The following is a 19,053-nucleotide window of genomic DNA, read 5'->3' on the forward strand; positions in this document are numbered from 1 at the left end:
CTAACTGAAAAAAGCTAGCCTGTTCTTCCATCTCTGTGTTTCCCATGAGACTGAATTCTTCTAAAAGGAAATCTTGCCAGACTGAAGCAATGCAAAACCTTCTTACTTTTTCACCCAAACCTACCTTGGCTCCTTGAATTATCTACTTCTAACATTATAGACTCATCAAATGCCCCACCTGATGCCTTACTCACAAAGTCAACCTTGTTCCTATTGAGAGCTTGTGTTTGGAATGTTGACTTCTTCTATGTCAGTAAATGTTCCAGTTGAGATGTTCTTTTAAATTCATGTGACACAGAGACTGATACACAGTGGTACAATTGAACATAACGGACTTCTCTACTAGCAGCAATGCAAGAATCCAGAGCAAGGCTGAGGGACTTATGAGAAAGAAAACTAGCCACATTCAGAGGATGAACTGTGGGAGGAGAAACATAGAAGAAAAACAACTGCTTCAACACATGGGCTGATGGGGATATTATTGGGGATGTAGACACTAAATGATAGCTCTAGTCCAACTACCAAAAATATGGAATTAGGTCTTAATCAATAATACATGTAAAACCCAGTGGAATTGTGCATTGGCTACAGGGGTGGGTGGGTGGGAAGGTTTGGGGGAGAGGGAAAGAACATGAAACATGTAACTATGAGAAAATACTCAAAATAAAAATATAAAATATAAATAAATTCATGTGACATAGACAGCTTCATTTTTTATTACATTGTATAATTTGCTCTTAACTGGTGCAAATCAAGCCAACTGAGGCCAGGCAGGTCTTCCTGTCTCCCAGTGCTCTATTCTGTATCCTAGAGCTCCTCCAACTGAGGGAAGAGAGCTAGGTGTAATTCAGAAACATTCTATATAAATACAGGGATTTTATTCCTATCTTTCTGGCCAATCTTTCTGTTATATTCTTTTGGCTTTTAGTCTTTTTTCCACCTCCTACGATTCTGTTCTTGACCTTCTTGTCTACCTGGACTTCTTCCAGCTGCTGTCTTGCTCCATCCCTTCTTTTTATCCACTGGCATCCTTCTCTCCTTCAAGAATCAGCTCTGCTACTGTCCCCACCATGAAGCTTCCCCTGATGCCTCCCATCTCCATTTCTTAGGACTTACTACTTTGACTTCTTTTGAATAGAAAACCCTTTTCTAATTTGTATTATAATTATTTGTGTATGCCATATACAAATGGAAAAAGGAAGTTTAGCATAGTGGATAAAGAGTTGACCTCAATGTCAAGAAGACCTGGGTTCAAGCCCTGCTTCTGATAGATTCTGGCTTTGTGACTGTGGGCAAGTCACAAACTTACAGTGTCCCCAGGTAATTCTCTAAGACTGTGAGTCACGGAACAAATGCTATAATCTCCATTGGTGGATTTTTCCTACATCAGTGAAATCTAAGATTAGATCAAATTCAGTCTTACTTTCCTGTTGGGAAGAAAGGAAACATTTATCAATATAATTTTATTTTATTTCATTAATAGTCTACTATGTGCAAGGAACTGTGCTAAGCACTTTACAAATATCATCTCATTGTACTCTCACAACAAGGCTGAGAGGAAGGTGCTATCATTATTCTCACTTTGTAGTTGACGAATCTGAAGCAGATAGAGGTCAAGTGACTTACCCAGAGTCCCAGAGTTAGTCAGTTGTCTGAGGCTGAATCTAAGTGAAGGTCTTCTTGCCTCCCAGGGCTCTATCCACTATACCACTAGCTGTTGGATTGTGGGATGGTTGAGTACAGGTGCTGTTTTATTTATCTTTGAGTACCTTACAGCGCCTAGTTCTTTGCAGCAGCAATAATAGCAATAATAATAATTTTATATTTTATAATTTAAGTTCTTCGAATCTGTTTACTGAATTTAATAATTATTGGGTTCAGTCGTCTCTCTCCCATGCACCATATGTGTGACCATGGGATGTTCACAGAACCTCGCAGACAAGCCTTAATGTCTTCTTCTATAAAGTGACCAGTCATTCCTGTCCTATGAGGATCACAGGGCTGTTACGAGACTCAAAATGAGAATATATATGAAGAAAAATTGGAAGATATATGGCCTTATGTAGATCAATTGATCAGTTAGTAAGCATTAATTAAACACCTACTATGTGCCAGACCTGAATTAGGCACAAGAAATAGAAAGACAAAAACAAAACAATCCTTACCTTCAAGGAGTTTGCTTTCTGCCAAAAGAGATAATATGTACATATATAAGTATGTATAGAATAAACACAGGATAAATGCAAGGTAATTTAGGTAGAGAAGGGGAGGATCAGGGAAATTTCATGTAGAAGGTGGGTTCTAAACTGTAAAATGTTCTTTAAGCTGCCTGTCCTTTTTAAGATATAATGTTACATGGGGGAAATATTGATAAGGGCCAAACTATTGTTTTTCTTAATTATTTTTCATTTTAATAACACATTTCCACATAAGTTTTCCAAAGTTCCATGATTCAAATTGTCTCCCTCCATTCTTCCTATCCCAGGACTGACAAACAATTCAAACTGGGTTATACAGTTATTATCATGCAAAACATATTTCCATATTATTCATTTTTGTAAGTGAATAATCTTATAAAACCAAAACCCCCAAACATATACCCAAATAAACAAATGATATGTGTTCATCCGTATTTCTACTCCAACAGTTCTTCTAGATGTGAATAGCATTCTTTGTCATAAGTCCCTCAGAACTGTCCTGGATCATTGTGCTACTGTTAGTGGCAAAGTCTGTCACATTTGATCATTCCACAATATTGCAGTTACTATGTATAATGTTCTTCTGGTTCTGCTTATTTCACTCTGCATCAGTTTATGTAAGTCTTTCTAGCTCTTTCTGAAATCATCCTGTTCATCATTCCTTATAACACTATACCACAATTTGATCAGCCATTCCCCAATGGAGGGACATCCCTTTGGTTTCCAATTCTTTAGGGACCAACTATGGTGACACAAAAACATTACAGGCCTATAGCCATAAGCCTAATATGTGCATTATGATGTTCAGAATGTCATTTAACCCCAGTTGCCTAGCCCTTACCACTCTTCTGCCTTGGAACGTACTATTGATTCTAAGACAGAACATAAGGGTTCAAAAGACTAATGAAAAAGTCCAGGTGAGAAGTGATACAAGCCTGAACTAGGATTGTGATTGTGTAAACAGAGGGAAAGGGATATAAACAGAAGATATTATGAAGAGAAAAATGGCCAAGATTTATCAATGAATTGGATATGGGTGCAAGTTACTATTCTCTATGAATTCCATAATTTTCCACAATGAATGTGACACAACCTTTTTCTAACCCAATTCTTTTTAGTGCATCAAGTAGCTGAACGAGTGGAGGCTCTGGGTCAGTTTGTGATGAAGACAAGAAGAACGCTCAAGGGCCATGGGAACAAAGTCCTCTGCATGGACTGGTGTAAAGATAAAAGGAGAATTGTGAGCTCCTCTCAGGTAAAATACACTTGGTCTCAAAATGAAGTGCATTGATATTGGCTTTTGGTGCATGTACTTAAGTAAGAAGAAATTAAAAAGGGGTGACTAGGTGGCCCAGTAGACAGAAAACCAGACCTGGAGATAGGAGGTCCTGCATTCAAATGTGGACTCGGACACTTCCTAGCTGTGTGACTCTAGGCATTCCATCTTGGAACTGATCTTTAGTATCAATTCTAAGACTGAAGGTAAAAGTTTTCTTTTTTAAAAAGGAAGAAGTAGTAGTTAACATATACTTTCTCTAAATTCTTCTCAATTCTTGTAACTTTCATTCAACCATATCAGTGTCCCAGAAGACAAATCAGTACAGTCAATTCTTTCTCTAACTCCTATAAGCCTTGCACTCTCAGAAGCAAAACTTCAGTTGTGAATTATCTGGTTGTGATCTTTATTGAGCAAAATAATTTTTCCTTTCTGAATGGAGTATTATTGGCAAAAAAAAATCAATAGCAGTTTCATGGTGTAAATGGGTTTAAAAAGTATTAATTCCTTCAGTGTTTCTTCAGCCTCCCAAGAAGACAGCATGAGGTGGTAGGAAAAGCACAGAATATGGCATCAGAGGAGTTGGATTTGAATCCCAGCACAGCTTTGGCTGCCTTTATGACCACAGGCAGGTCATAACACCTCTTTGCCTTGGATTTCCTCATCTGCAAAATGGGGAACTTGGACTAAATTATCTGTAATGTCCTTTTCAATTCTAAATGTTAGGATTCCATCCACAAAAATCTCAGTGTGCTCTTTTATCCTCCACCAGAATAGTTCCTCAAGATGTTTGACTATGTTTATTTATTTATTTTTTAAACCCTTACCTTCTGTCTTAGAATCAATACTATGTATTGGTTCCAAGGCAGAAGAGTGGTAAGGGTAGGCAATGGGGGTCAAGTGACTTGCGCAGGGTCCCACAGCTGGGAAGTGTCTGAGGCCAGATTTGAATCTAGGACTTCCTGTCTCTAGGCCTGGCTCTCAATCCACTGAGCTACCCAGCTGCCTCCATGTTTGACTAATTTTAGATGAAAAAAAAAAACATATAAAATCTAAAGGTCAGGGGCAGTTAGATGGTTCAATAGATAGAGAGCCAGTTCTGGAGATGGGAGGTCCTGGGTTCAACTCTAACTCCAGACACTTCCCAGCTGTGTGACCCTGGGCAAGTCACTTAACCCCCATTGCCTAGCCCTTACCACTCTTCTGCCTTGGAACCAGTATTTAGGATAACTTCTAAGACAGAAGGTAAGGATTTGGGTTTTTTAAAGACCTATCTGATTAAAGTTTTCATAGAAGCATTATGTGTAGTTACATAAGACAGAAAGCAACCTACAAGTCCAACAGTAGGAGAATGATTAAAAACATTTTATATTAATGTAACAAAGCACTATCATGCCACTAAAACTGAAAGCTGCACAAAACCTAAATAAATCTGGAAAGAAAAACAACTGCTTGAACACATGGGTTGATGCGGACATGATTGGGGATGTAGACTCGAAACTACCACACCAATGCACCTATCAATAATATGGAAATGGGTCTTGATCAATGACACATGTTAAACAGTTTTAAATTTCTATTTAAAAAAAAATGTGCATCGGCTATGGTGGAGGGGCCTTTGGGGAGTGAAGGGGAAAGTAAGAACATGAATCATGTAACCATGAAAAATTTCTTAAAAAAAAATAAATCTGGAAAGACCTTTAGGAATTAATGTGTTATGGGGAAAAATGGATCTAGGATGGAATACACACTAATTACAGTTAAATAAGAGAAAAAGAGAATGGGCATGAGTAGACAAAGAGTATTATTGGAGACCAGAGGGAGTGACTGAAAAATTGTTTATACATTGAAATTAATGTAAACATAAATAGCTGCTAGGAGAGTTTAGTTGATTGTACTTATGTTAACAAGTTTTTACTAAAACTTTTTTTCTGAGTGACAAATTGAAGTCAGATTAGAGATAGAAGGTAGCAAACATGATAAATACGACCATGATTGAGTTCTCCAACTGTTACCTGAAAATGATTTCAGGTTTATAATCTTTTGTGGGCAAGCTTAAGGGTTTGGAGCATTGTGAGTGGAATTTGAAATGTTTGAAATTTATAATTGTTTGAAACATATGATTGACTTTATAATGGACTACATCAAACAAATTATTTTCTGCATTATGAAAATAATAAAAAATGGAAAATTAAGCATTTATTCCAGTAAGAATAGATACCTACTCATAAGGAAAAGGAGAATTTGGGGACTTGAATTTCCCAGATAGCTGAGGGTTTCACATTGGGTTCTTTTTAAAGTAATGTTCCATTTTTTTCAGATTAATGAGTTTTGTTTGGACACATCAATTATATCTCTATGCCCTTCTTCCCCACTGTCACTCCCCCAGGACCTAGTAATTTTTTTACTAAGTTAAGAAAAAAATCAACTAGATCAGTTGCAATTGACAGCACAGGGAACTTTCCACTGTGCCAGTTTTACCACTTTTTATCAGGAAAGAAGTATGCTTTAAACTCAGTCATCTGGAAACAACACTGGACTTTTTATTTAATCTGAGTTCTACCATCTTTGGGGTATTATTTTCATTTGCATTGTTACAGTCCTTGGGTATGTTGTTCCCTGGTTGTCCTTTCTTTGATCTCATCAAAAACCCAAGTTTCCCATATTTCTCAGAATTCTTCATATTCCCCATTCTTTAAAATGTGAGAATATTCTATTACATTCATATGCCACAATTTTTCATCCTTTCTCTGATGAGAAGTAGATTTATAGGCCCAAAGCCTCAGGCCATATTTGTTGGAAGTTTGGAGATACTACTGAGATCTGGCTTTTTTTTTCCATTTAGGATGGGAAGGTGATAGTGTGGGACTCCTTCACAACTAATAAGGTAAGGCATTTTTTCAAAGTCTTCATGATTATGAAATAGCATCCATTAAAAAGTGTATAGCCCTTGTACACAGTGGGTACCAAATAATTGTATGTTGACTCTACATATAGTCATGAATATAAAACTGCTGTCCCCTTTCTGCTAGAAAAAGGATCATGAGAATTCTCATGAGTGACTCTCCAACTAGTATGGAAAATTGAGGAGGCAGCATCGTAGAAAGGAAATTGGAGATGGAACTGTAGCTCAAGTTGGAAGACTTGGATTCCAGTCTTATTTAAAGATATTTTATTTAATAATTAATCAATAAAGAGATTTAATTTATTTAAACATAAACCTCACATGCAAATCACAACCCATCCATGACTGCCTGTTTTATGCAACATCTCATAAATGTCCCTGCCCTAAGTTCATCATAAAGAGCCCACTCATGATCATGGGGATCTTCCTTCTTCTTGGAATCATAAGAATACCAATGAAATATATGAACTGTCCATCAGTTATCCCAGTCTTTTTTATGTGACCTAACTATCATTTTTATTCATACATTTATTTTATGACATCCTTTGTGCCAATTCTCCTTCATAAATTCTTTGTTCGTAACATGTAAAATTTAGAATCCAATATACAATAGCTGGAAATACATCATTCAGATTGCACACTTTCGGTATTTTCCATTGACTGAATGCCTTTAAAAATGACTCTGCTTTCGTATTGGAGAATTTTTTTTTAATCTGTAATTCCCCTTGAATGAAGAGTTGAATTTTTGGATTGGAAAGAAAGAATAAGTGTCTGATTTATTTAATGTGAATGAATGTCTAGTTCCAGAAGTTCATGATCAGGGAATCACTGCCTGTATCCTGCAGTCTCCCATGTCTTGGGCACATTGAAGCCAACACTGGGAAATAGTTATCGAATGTTGTGATGATATGGTAGGTTGACCTATGACATAGGAATTAACCTCCTCCGGGAGCTATGATGTATTAAAGGAAGCAGGACGTGGCTTGGAGTTTGAGACTTGCTGAGACAGCAGAAGCCATAAACTTTACGAATATGTTTATAGGTTTTAGGATTGACACTGGCTATCCCAGACTTCAGTCCCTTGACTTCTTTTGACCTATTAGTCAAGAGGAACATTTGGGGAGAAAGAAATTTATTTTCTTGTAGCCAGATATTTTTCCATGAGAAATCTATCTCTGACATGATATTTGCTTCCAGTTAAACTTACAAATAACTTTGCCAAAAAAAAAAAAACACCCACCTTTCTGATTTCGCATATGTTTCAGGAACATGCGGTCACTATGCCCTGTACCTGGGTGATGGCATGTGCCTATGCCCCATCAGGATGTGCCATTGCTTGTGGGTAAGTAGAATGTTTCAACCTTTAGGTTAGATTCATTTCCTTCTCTTTTGACAAGAAATGCCACTGTTCATGTTGCTTAGAAAAGATTTGCCATTAAGATGGCTGTGCTGTTCTTCCCTTTGTTTCCCACTAATTTTTCTTAAACCCTTATTTTTTGTTATAAAATTGATACTAAGTGTCAGTTCCAAGGTAGACAAGCAGTAAGGGCTAGGTAATTGGGATTAAGTGACTTGTCCAGGGTCATAGAGTTAGGAAGTGTCTGAGGCCACATTTGAACCCAGGACTTCTCATATCCAGGCCTGGCTCCCTATCCACTGAGCCAGCTAGCTGTCCCTCCAATAATTTTTTAAGGATTAAAACTTGAACTTCCTTGTATATATTTTTTTAGCTTATATATATGAATTCGTTCGTGTAGGGAATTCACAGTGAGGAAAATCCCTCTGTCAGTTCAGGTCAACATTTTTTCTGAAATTTACTTTCTTAGGTCCCCAGAGTATCAAAAGATTAATTGATTTACTCAAGGTCACTCAGCCAATAGTTAGCATTTATACAGCATTTCAAGGTTTGCAAAGCACTTTACAATATTATTTACAAAATTTTCAAATATTATTCCATTTTATCTTCACAACAACTCTGGAAATAGTTGATGAGGATGAGGCTGAGGAAGGTTTAATGACTTACCTAGGGTCATATAGCTAGTAAGTGTCTGAGGCAGGATTCCAACTCAAGTTAGATCCAGCTCTGTATCTACTGAGCCACCTACCTGCTTAGGAAAATAATCTACGTTTTTATTAAAAACTATAAGTTTAAAACATGTGCCATCCCCTCCTTCCCTCCAAATAAGAAACTGAAAAAGTCTACACCCAGAAACTCCCTAACCTCCTTCTTCTTAGTTCCTTTTTCCTGCAGTCCCTCTCTCAGTCACTTATATCTAATATATCTAAAATAGCCAAACTCCTGGAGCAGCTGGGTAGCTCAGTAGATTGGGAGCCAGGCCTGGAAACAGGAGGTCCTGGGTTCAAATTTGACCTCAGACACTTCCTAACTGTGTGACCCTGGGCAAGTCCCTTAATCCCCATTTCCTAGCCTTTACCGTTCTTCTGCCTTGGAACTGATACACAGTATTGATTCTAAGACAGAAGATAAGAACTTTCAGAGGACTCCTGAAGTACTTCAGAGGCAGATGCTAATCAAAAAAAAAATTTTTTTTTAACTGGAGAAACTTAAGCAGTGGGTGGTTGAATAATCTGCTCAAATAAAGGGGGTGGAGAACAATCGAGCATATAAATATGCTGCTATGGGAGGCAGATCATGCCACACACTTATTCTGTCCAGGATAAGAGTGGCAGGGGAACAGCTAGGTGGCTCAGTGGATAAAGAGCCAGGCCTGGAGATGGAAGGTCCTGGATTCAAATGTGGCCTCAGACACTTTCTGGCTGTGTGACCCTGGGCAAGTCACTTAATCCCCATTACCTTAGTATCTATTCTAAAACAAAAGGTAAGGATTTTGTTTAAAAATACTGGTAGTCAGCGCTCTGTATGGGAACAAAAAAAGTATCTGTCTTATCCTTGGCAAAAGATAAAAAACATTCAGAAAGTATAAGCCACCCACAAAGAAGGTGAGCACAACGTGGTTAGTAATTCCCTTCTCAAAAGGACTGAGAGAGACAATAATTTTCTTTTTTTTAATTTATTTCTTCATTTTTACTCAATGTTCATTTGCATAAAAATAAGCTTAAGAGACTCATACTTTACTCTTTGTAGCAATATGTGGTTGTTGGACCAAACCTGTGATTTTGTCAGCTTAGGGAGTTCACTTTAGGAATGTGGGACTACCCTTTGCCTAAGATCACATAGCTGCTACTCTGACTTTAAGTCAGATGTGGGACTTGAACCTAGGACTTCTTGACTCTCCTGGCTGGTTCTCTATCCATTATACTAGTATAACCTCTCATTTTAGAGCTCGTCAGTGAAAGTTATTTTGGGGGGCTCAATTCAGATTTCCTTGCATTTGTTTTATCTCAAAGCTGACCCTCCTACAGAGACTATAATTTCCAAGCCAGCCTTGATGTCTTGGATTTTCTTTTAAGAGCTCAAGTGCAGGTTGTTATGTGAAGTGATTCCTGGGGCTTACCCAGGACTCCTGGCATGTTTCTTATACTCTGGGGTAAATGTCTGAGTCTGAGCCTAATCCTTGCTTCTGGCCCATTTGATCCCTGCCACTTTCCTTATCTTGACTCAGTTCTAACAAGAAGACAAGCTAACACTCCGTACTCCATAAATGGAAAGAGATAAGCATCAGATTCGGTTCTTTCGTGGGGTATCCGTGGAGTCCTGCACAATCAGCTTTTGCTGCTCAACATAGCACATTCCAGGATGACTCAGACCTCTCCCAGTAAAACAGCCACTTCTCCCAGGGATGAAGAGGTAGAAAGAAGGAAGTCAGGGCAGGAAATGGGAGCTGGAGAGAACAAGAATAGGAGCTGGGCATTATGGCAGAGAGAAAGGGGAAGGAAGCACTAAGCTCATTAGATGATCTGCCTTGGCTATCGGAACTAACATTCAGAAGGAGAGGAGTTTCCACTTTGTGATTAAAAAAAAAAAAGCACTCCAAGGCTACCCTGCACAGAGAAATGTAATCAGTAGTAGAGACTGGTCAATCAGAAAGGGGAAATGTGGTTCTGGTCAGTTCTAAAGTCAAGAGAAAAGGACTCCTGTTCCATGCAACTAAAATTGCTGCTCTATTTCTATGAGAAGACAACCTGTTAACCTGAGTAGTGAAGGAAGAAAGGAAACAAGCATTTATTATGCAATTATTATGTGCTAAACACATTTGACTTCCAAAACAACCCTTGAAGGAAGGCAAGGGTTATTATCCCCATTTTACATTTGAGGCAAACAGAGGTGAAGTGCCTTGCCCAGGGTCACACATCTAGTTTGTGCCTGAGACCCAATTTGAACTCAGTTTTTCCTGAGTCAATGTTCTATCTTCCAGCCATCAAAAACTATCAGGAGGATTTTTAGGAAAACAGAAAAGAGTCATGATGCTAGAAAAAAATGTCTAAGGACTTGGTGGCTTGGGAATTATCCAGCTTTGTCTATGTAGTCTAACCTTTGGGTATACATTAAGATGTTCAGAATGGAGGCAGCTAGGTTGCTCAGTGTATAGAGAGCCAGACTTGGAGACAGGAGATCCTGGGTTCAAATATGACCTCAGATACTCCCTAGCTGTGTGACCCTGGGCAAGTCACTTAACCCTAATTGCCTAGGTCTTACCTCTCTTCTGCATTGGAACGATTACTTATTATTGATGCTAAGATGGAAGGTAAACTAAACTAAAAGATGTTTAGAATCATTACAATATCTTTTTCGTAAAATCACAGTGTAGTAAAGGACTAAGTGTTCTCTCAGTGCAGGAGAGATAGTTATCTACAACATACTGAGAGCTATCAGGGAAAGGCGATTCAAAGCCTACGTCGATAGTTTACTTCATTGTTTACTTTAGTATCTAACAACCCTCACAAATGGAAAAGTTATCCTTTATAACTTATAATCTTTAACCTAAATATTTCTTCCTGCAAACTGAGAAGTCTTCTTCTTGCTTTAGTTTCAGAAAAGTTCAGAGTCTCAGAGTGGGTGGAAACTCAAGAGCTATCTTTTCTATCACATATCTGAGCTGAAATCCCCTCTACAACAACCTTGATTATTTTTTTTTCTGTTTCAGGGTAGAATGAAAACACCTGGTTGCTAGGATTTTATAAGAATCTCTAGATAAAGTTAAATAGTATAGTAGCCCAAGGTTAAAGTAAGTTAGAAATGATTAAACTCATGCAGTTACTTAGCTACGTCTTTCCCTTAAAATACCTCTGCTAACTGAGTAGCTTCAATACTTCAAAATTTAATTATGAATCTGGTTTTCTGATGCTTACATGGTCTAGGTATGTCACCAAACCCACTCACTGGCAGTGTAACCCACAGGCATGGCATCCAAAGCGACCCACACTCCTTTTATCTATCTGAGAGATGTGGAAAATGGAAAATTGCCCCGTGCTTATTGTTGATTATGAAAAGGCATTTGAGTCAGCCGAGCAAAACACTGCCTTTAAGGCTCTTTTACAACAAGGTATCTCCTATCCGTGCATCAAAATCTTCCAAGATATAGCAACAGAAATAACCCTATTAAATGACCTTCTGACTTTAAATACAAATTAAAGCATCAAATGGAGAGTATGCTCTGCAAAAATATTTACCACCGTGATCCAATAGACATCAGCATGAAGCCCAATTGAAAGAGGATTTTATTATGGAGGATGAAGGCCTCCAGATGCCCCTGTTTTCATCAAGATCCATAAAACTGCACTACCTTCTAAAAGAGACCTATAACCATTCAAAAGATCTTCATATAATCATCCACACAGGAAATACCAAATGGATAAAGATTAGGTATTGCCCAGGTGATGAGCTGCCTTTGGACAGACAAATTATACAACTTTTCCAATTATATATGTATGTATATAGAGTAAACAATATAGATGGACCATAAATTGGACTTAGAAACAGAAAGAGAAGTCAGTTGGGTTACCTTCAAGAAATTGCAAAGTTCCTTTAATGACTCCCAAGTTTCCCATGGAAAAAAAGAGATCATCTTTTTAAGACCAACATTCTAGTAGCATTGCCATTTGGCAACAAGAAATAAAATAAAATAATCCTCAAAATATTAAAAATGAATGTCCCAGGGGGCAGTGGAGAGGCACATAAAATATGTAAGTACGACAGGGAATGAGGAAATTCAAAGAATAGGAACAAAAGATGTCATCGAGGAAACACATGGTGGACAAAGATGAATTGGACATATGTGCAGGGCAAGGGAGTGAGCCACTAGTGCCTTCCCACATTAGGAGAAAGCAAGGACTGCCTCCAGCAGGTTGGGTGGACCATTGCCAATTTAAGTGGCAAATTTAAGGGTGGATATAGATAAAGGATCACATGGGTAAGAAGGCATGGACAGCTTGTGTTCTGCATCTTTGGAAGGAATTTCCAAGTTGTTTAGATCATCAATCTATTATAGTCTCCAAATGACACTTTCCAACTTCCACATTCTTCTCCCAAACTGTGGCATTCCTCATTGAACTTTCCAGTAAAGAGGCATTAATGCAACAATTCCAGAATGTTATGAAGCCAGATCTTGCTTGTTGCAGCATAGTATAGTAGAAATATCTTCACTAAGGAGGGTCTCAGCCACCTGGGCAAGCTCTAGAATCTCTCTGAGCTTTAATTCCCTCACCTGCCCCACCTTCCTACCCCATCAAGTTATTATGAATGAGAATTAAATAAAACAATATAGAAGAAAAAACTATATAAGAATGAACTTCTTTATTACTCTTAAAATCTATGGCATTGTTGGTGGAGGCATTCATTTTCCCACTTTAAATGCAGGTAAAATCCTTCACAGGCAGCTAGATGGCACAGTGGATAGGAGTCATGAAGACCTGAGTTCAAATCCAGCCTCAGACACCATGACCCTGGGCAAGTCCCTATTTCCTTCAGTTTCCTCATCTGTAAAAATGAGCTGGGGAAGGAAGTGGCAAGCCACTCCCATTTTCCCTGCCAAGAAAACCCTAAATTGAGGTCACAAAGAGTCAGACTCAACTGAACAACAACATAATTAAAACATTGTCGCATATATATATTATCATTAGTAACTGTTTACTCTGGGTAAATGTAAACTTAATGAACATATTTTCAGATTTTTAAATTAAAAAAAAGAAAAAACAACCTCTAGGCAGAGTACTATAATGTCACACATTTTTCCAGTATAACATTTGCAACAGCCAGAATGTTCTAGGTCAGAGGTTCTTAATCATTTTTGTGTCATAAGCCCCTTTATCAAAGTCTGATGATTATGGACCCTTCCCCAGAACAATGTTTTTAAATGCCTAAAACAAAATGCTTATGATTACAAGGAAAAAATTATATTGAAATAAAATTATCAAAGTGTTTTTAAAACAAGTTCACAGATTCCCTGCCTTCTGAAACAACCCACTGAACTGCTCTCCTTTCCTTTCCTTTCCCCACAACTAGCTTATACCCTAGCTTCTTCTGCTTTGTTTTTGACCTAATTGGAAGGAAGAGAGGGTGTGTGTGTGTGTGTGTGTGTGTGTGTGTGTGTGTGTGTGTGTAAGGAGTAGGGGCTTTGATAATTGTCCAAAACAAAGTCTAGTTCCCAAGTTGGAGGACTCCAGAATGGGCTGATTGGCACAGATTTTCTTCAAGGGACTACAGAGTCTTTTTATCGTTGTGATGACAGGATGGTGGTGATGATGATATATCCTGTGGTCATTTGATAATTCAGCAAACTCCAAAATGCTCTATAATCTTAAAAACAAAGTTTCAAATGAAATACTTAACTAGCATCAACTTATAAGCCTTTTATAATTTTTAAATTTTTATTTATTCATTTTTGTTCCATGGTTCCATGATTCATGTTGTTCCCCTTGTCACTCCCGGAGATGACAAGCAATTCTACTGGGTTATACATGTATTATCACTCAAAACCTATTTCCATTATAATTTTTAAAAATTATCCTATATATCTTTTTTTTCTTCATGTAGGGCTCAAATTCATTGCTTCATCTTCTAACAAGAGAGTCAACCACTAAGGTCAATTTTCATTTTCCATAAACATTAACCTGTAGTGTGTACATTACTGCTACCCTCATTTCTATGTCTGAATACATGATTCTCCAAGCATCTACAATATGAAGTTGACAACATGTGTTTCAGAAACAAATAAAAAAGGATTTTAAAGACTCATTTAAACTTCCCCATCTTCCCCAACGCTCCTCCCCTACATAGTATCAACGTTTGGAATTTCTTTGTTTTCCATATCAGCGGCTTGGACAATAAGTGTTCTGTGTATCCACTGACTTTTGACAAAAATGAAAACATGGCTGCCAAAAAGAAGTCTGTCGCAATGCATACCAACTACCTTTCAGCCTGCAGCTTCACCAACTCGGATATGCAGGTAAACAAATCCCCAAATTGCCATTGCTTGATTTTGTAAGCACACCCATGGAGTGGATGGACAGGAGGAGATTCAGAGGAGTATACATGGGTAGTCCTTATTGAAGGGATTCTTTTCATTTTTCGTTGAACTTGATGATTGTTCAGGTCCCTTCTAGCTCTCAATTCAGTGGTTCTAGGTATCCTGGGAAAGTTTTCTCCTAAAGCATAAATTTTTAGTACCTAAAATCTGCAAACTTGTTGTTATCTTTAAATTTTCATGACTCGATTTCATATAGTTGGTATTCTTTGTAATCCTGTGTATCTTGTTTTTTGCATTTAAGACATGATTCTGAAGAGCAGCCCCTAGGCTTCACCAGACTCACCTTAGGCTTCACTACAACACAAAAACCTCCCTTCTGAAGGAATTTCTGTTCTTCCTTGATTGTCTTAATTTCCTCAAGAATCAGTGAATTCACTGACCTGAATTCTCTTTCCGCTGATACATATTGACACATTGCTACCCTTCCATGCCTGAGATAGTTTTTAAGAGTTTTCTGTAACCCAGTTCTAAGGGACTCCTGGTGAAAACAAGCTATACACCTCCAGAGAGAGAGCATATTTTCTTCGGTTTTTCTTTCTTTTTTTTTTGAGGGGCAATAGCCAATGTGAGCACTAGCTTTGCAAGACTATACATATTTGTAATGAGTTTTGTTTCCCTTGCATTTTCAAAGAGAAGAGGAGGAAAGGAAAGAATTTGAAACTGAAAATAAAATGAAGTTGAAGTTAAACATTTTTTTTGATTAAAAATGTAGTTAAATATTGTTTTTTTATTTTAGTTAAATTTAGTTAAAAATTTTAAATTAAAATTTTAGTTCAAATTTTTTTGATTCTTCAAAAGAAAAAGAGTTGCTTTGATTTCCCCTCAAAAATGCATCACCTATTGGCCACCCTTCAAATAATACGCCTCTTCAACTTCAGGCAGCTCCTCAGAGGACATTCAGTCCTTTCACAGGCCTGTCTCTACTAATGGCTTTTCCAGATTGGTAGAATATGCCAGCGATATGGCCTCTCACCAGGACATCGTTAGAGAACCCAGGGTTTCCACGTTACAATGAGGCATCAGAATAGGATTTTTCCCATTAATATCTATTATGAGATCAGATTAGCATTTCACTGGTAAGGAAAAAGTTGGAAAAAAACCCAAACTTAAGCATGCAGCATATGTTTATATGACATCTGAGTCACATCAGCTCATTAAGGATTTACTAGATGTAGCTAGATAGCTCAGTAGATAGAGTCAAGCCTAGAGACAAAAGGTCCTAGGTTCAAATATGGCCTCAGACACTTCTTAGCTGTGTGACTCTGGGCAAGTCATTTAATCCCCATTACTTAGTCCTTTATATTTTCCTATCTTATGTGGTACTGATTCTAAGACAGAAGGTAAGGATTTAAAAAAAAAAAAAGATTTACTACATATCAGGTGGCTTGCCAAGCACTAGGGAAAAAAAACAGAAACAAAAAAAAAAGGCAAAAGCAGTCCCTGAACTATGAATTAAAGAGCTCAACTTAACATGCAAGCGATCATGTACAAACAAGATAGATACAGACATATGACAAATTGGAGGTAACTCAGAAAGAAGCACTACTCTGAAGAGAATTAGAAAGGCTTCTTGCAGAAGGTGAGATGTTAGCTGGGACTCAAAGGAAGCCAGGGAAGGCAGGAAGCAAATATAAGAAAGGAGAGCAGTTCAGGCATGGGGACAGCCAACGAAAAGACAGAAGGATAGAGTATTGTGTCTGAGGAAGTGAGAAGGAGGCCATTATCACTGGATCACAGAAAATTCTCACTTTAAGATAAACTAGTTAAAGTACTCAAAGCACTAAGAATGCCTAAAATATTAAATATTAAATTAAATTAGGTCCCTCTTTATATAACTATATTCAAAAGAAGGCAAAAATTTTAAAAAGTGAAAATCAAATACAACTGGCAAATTGTTTTTACTTGAGCTTAAACCACCTTACCATACTATCTTTATATCAGAGGTAATATTTTTATGTTTTTCCCATGATTCCGCATGAGAAGCAACATGTTGAAGTAGATAGAAAACCTAGATCTAACCTGGCAGGACAAGGTGGGTTCATGTTCCACGTCTGACATGTACTTTCTGTGTGGTCCCAAATGAGTCTTTTAACCATACTTATCGCTCGAGCCTATTCGATGATTATGAGCTGTAGAAAAGGTGGTGATCTACATTCATAGAGGTTGTTCTATCATCTCCAGGAGTTTGTTTCATTGATAAAATCACTGACCCAAACAAAACAAAAAACAAATTTACTTTTCCTTTTCTGATGGAAAACATAACAGCCACAGTAGGTTACAATATTTTTGGATGAGAGAAAAGAGTAATGCATAGAAAACTAAGGACTCAAATAATTTAATTTCTCCTCAGCAGCAGAGATTCATTGTGTCTTCTGCCTAGATATGTATTTAGCCTACAGCCAGCCAATACTGAGGACTAATCAGCATATTTTAATAGTATTGACTTTTTGTTGCCCAAAAGGTTTATGGGTTGGCTTGTGTGGGAACCTAGGAGAATAGTTTTAGCCCTTATTGGTTGAGCCTGTCAAAGTGTGAATCATTCTTGGATTTTAGCCAGTTTAACTGTAACCTATATTTAGAGGAATTGGCACTAAAGCTGGCAACCATAACAGGAAAAGGGTGAGGGGAGTAAAAAAGGTGGCATATAGCTGGTTAAGTATCATAAGTTAAGGGAAAGGCTGCTGTCCCATTGGGTACATATGTGACTTGATTTCCAAGTACGGGATTCATTTAAGTCAATTTCTGTAGAAATGTAGTAGCACAGAATTTTGGGATTGAGAGGGTCCTTGGAATTCGTCTAGTCCAGCTGGTTCTTAAACAAGAGATCTAAATGTTATATCCCAATGAGCATTCAAGCAGCCTTTGCTTAAGGACTTCCACTACCTCCCAAGATAGCTCATTCCACTTAGGTTCAGCTCTCATATTTCCATGTTGTGAGCCTAATCTGTGAATCAGAAGAACCAGCACCTGGATTGGGAGTGGTTCTGATAACAAGAATCATAAACCTGAGCAAAAGAAATCTCCTTTGAAAATTTATCTACAATTGAAAACTCCATGGGTTCACCTGTCCACCACTGTAGCTAGAGTGAGGAGGAAGAGATAAATTGCTCTTTTATAAACCCATACTTTCTCTCCTAATAACAACTCTTAAGACAGAAGAGGAAGGGCTAGACAAATAGAGTTAAGTGATTTGGCCAGCATCACACAGCTAGCAAGTGTCCGAGGCCAGATTTGAACCCCAGTCCCCTGGCTCCAGACCCAGCACTCTATTCACTGAGCCATCTAGGTGCCCCAAAGATACATTTCCAAAGGGTGACCTTCCTAAATGGCTTGTTGACTATTCTAAGAAGTTTTAATTTTATGGAAATCATCCATTTTCCACCTATTGGAGAACAGAAATGGGAAATTAATATTTAAATGAACCTAACCAGCACAGTAAAACTGGAAAGAGCTACTAAATTTAGAGTCAAAGGAACGAAGTTACTTAAACTTTTTACATCTTGGTTTCTATATAAAGGGTATTCCAAAAGTCATAGTACAATTGTAAGCTTCAATAGCTTAAAACTCTTATAAGAACACCCCATATATTGAGGTTAAATATGTCCATTAAAAGGATCAGGACCTGGGTGGGGAGTCGTTCTGATCACAGGAACCATAAAACCTGAGCAAAAGAATTCTCCTTTGAAAATGTACTGATAATTGAATACTTCCTGTGTTCACTGTACTTAGTAGAGTGATATGCTCACACTTTACATACATATACATATATGTGTACATATATGTTTTTGTTCTGTGAACATATTAAGCTTCTGTAAATGTGCTAAATATTGCTAGGTATTGAATAAGATGAAAAAATTAAATGTCACAACATTTAGTCAATGGGAAGATAGCAAATTCTCATGGACTCAGTTTCCTCATCTGTAAAATAAGGAAGTTTAACTATATGGCCCCCAAGGTTCCTGACAGAGATGAATCCATCAACCTAAATTAGACCTTAAAAAATAAAGCATAGAACCAAACAGTCATACCAAAACTGAAAATAGGATTCAATGTTGGCAATTTAATTACGTTTTTATTTCTTTCATCAATCCTAAGCCATTTTACCAGAAGTTTACAAATCTCCAGGGGTAAGTCTAGACTAGAGTGAGTCATCTGGAATTGAATCCAGACCTAATGTTTTTAGAGTGGCTCTCGGGCTCTGGAGCCAACTGAGGGTTTGAAAATATG

The 19,053-nt window shown here is 37.6% G+C and overlaps 1 protein-coding gene across 1 annotated transcript in view; it reads left to right on the forward strand.

The window, feature by feature from the left end:
- GNB5 (G protein subunit beta 5) overlaps positions 1-19,053 on the forward strand; it is a 56,838-nt gene that overhangs the window by 20,754 nt on the left and 17,031 nt on the right. The window contains exons 3-6 of the mRNA XM_044665161.1: positions 3,317-3,453; positions 6,320-6,361; positions 7,645-7,721; positions 14,613-14,745. Of these exons, the coding sequence (XP_044521096.1) occupies positions 3,317-3,453; positions 6,320-6,361; positions 7,645-7,721; positions 14,613-14,745 (389 nt within the window). The remainder of the gene's footprint in view (positions 1-3,316; positions 3,454-6,319; positions 6,362-7,644; positions 7,722-14,612; positions 14,746-19,053) is intronic.

The sequence above is a fragment of the Gracilinanus agilis genome, chromosome 2 (assembly GCF_016433145.1).
Source record: "Gracilinanus agilis isolate LMUSP501 chromosome 2, AgileGrace, whole genome shotgun sequence".
NCBI classification, from domain to species: Eukaryota; Metazoa; Chordata; class Mammalia; order Didelphimorphia; family Didelphidae; genus Gracilinanus; species Gracilinanus agilis.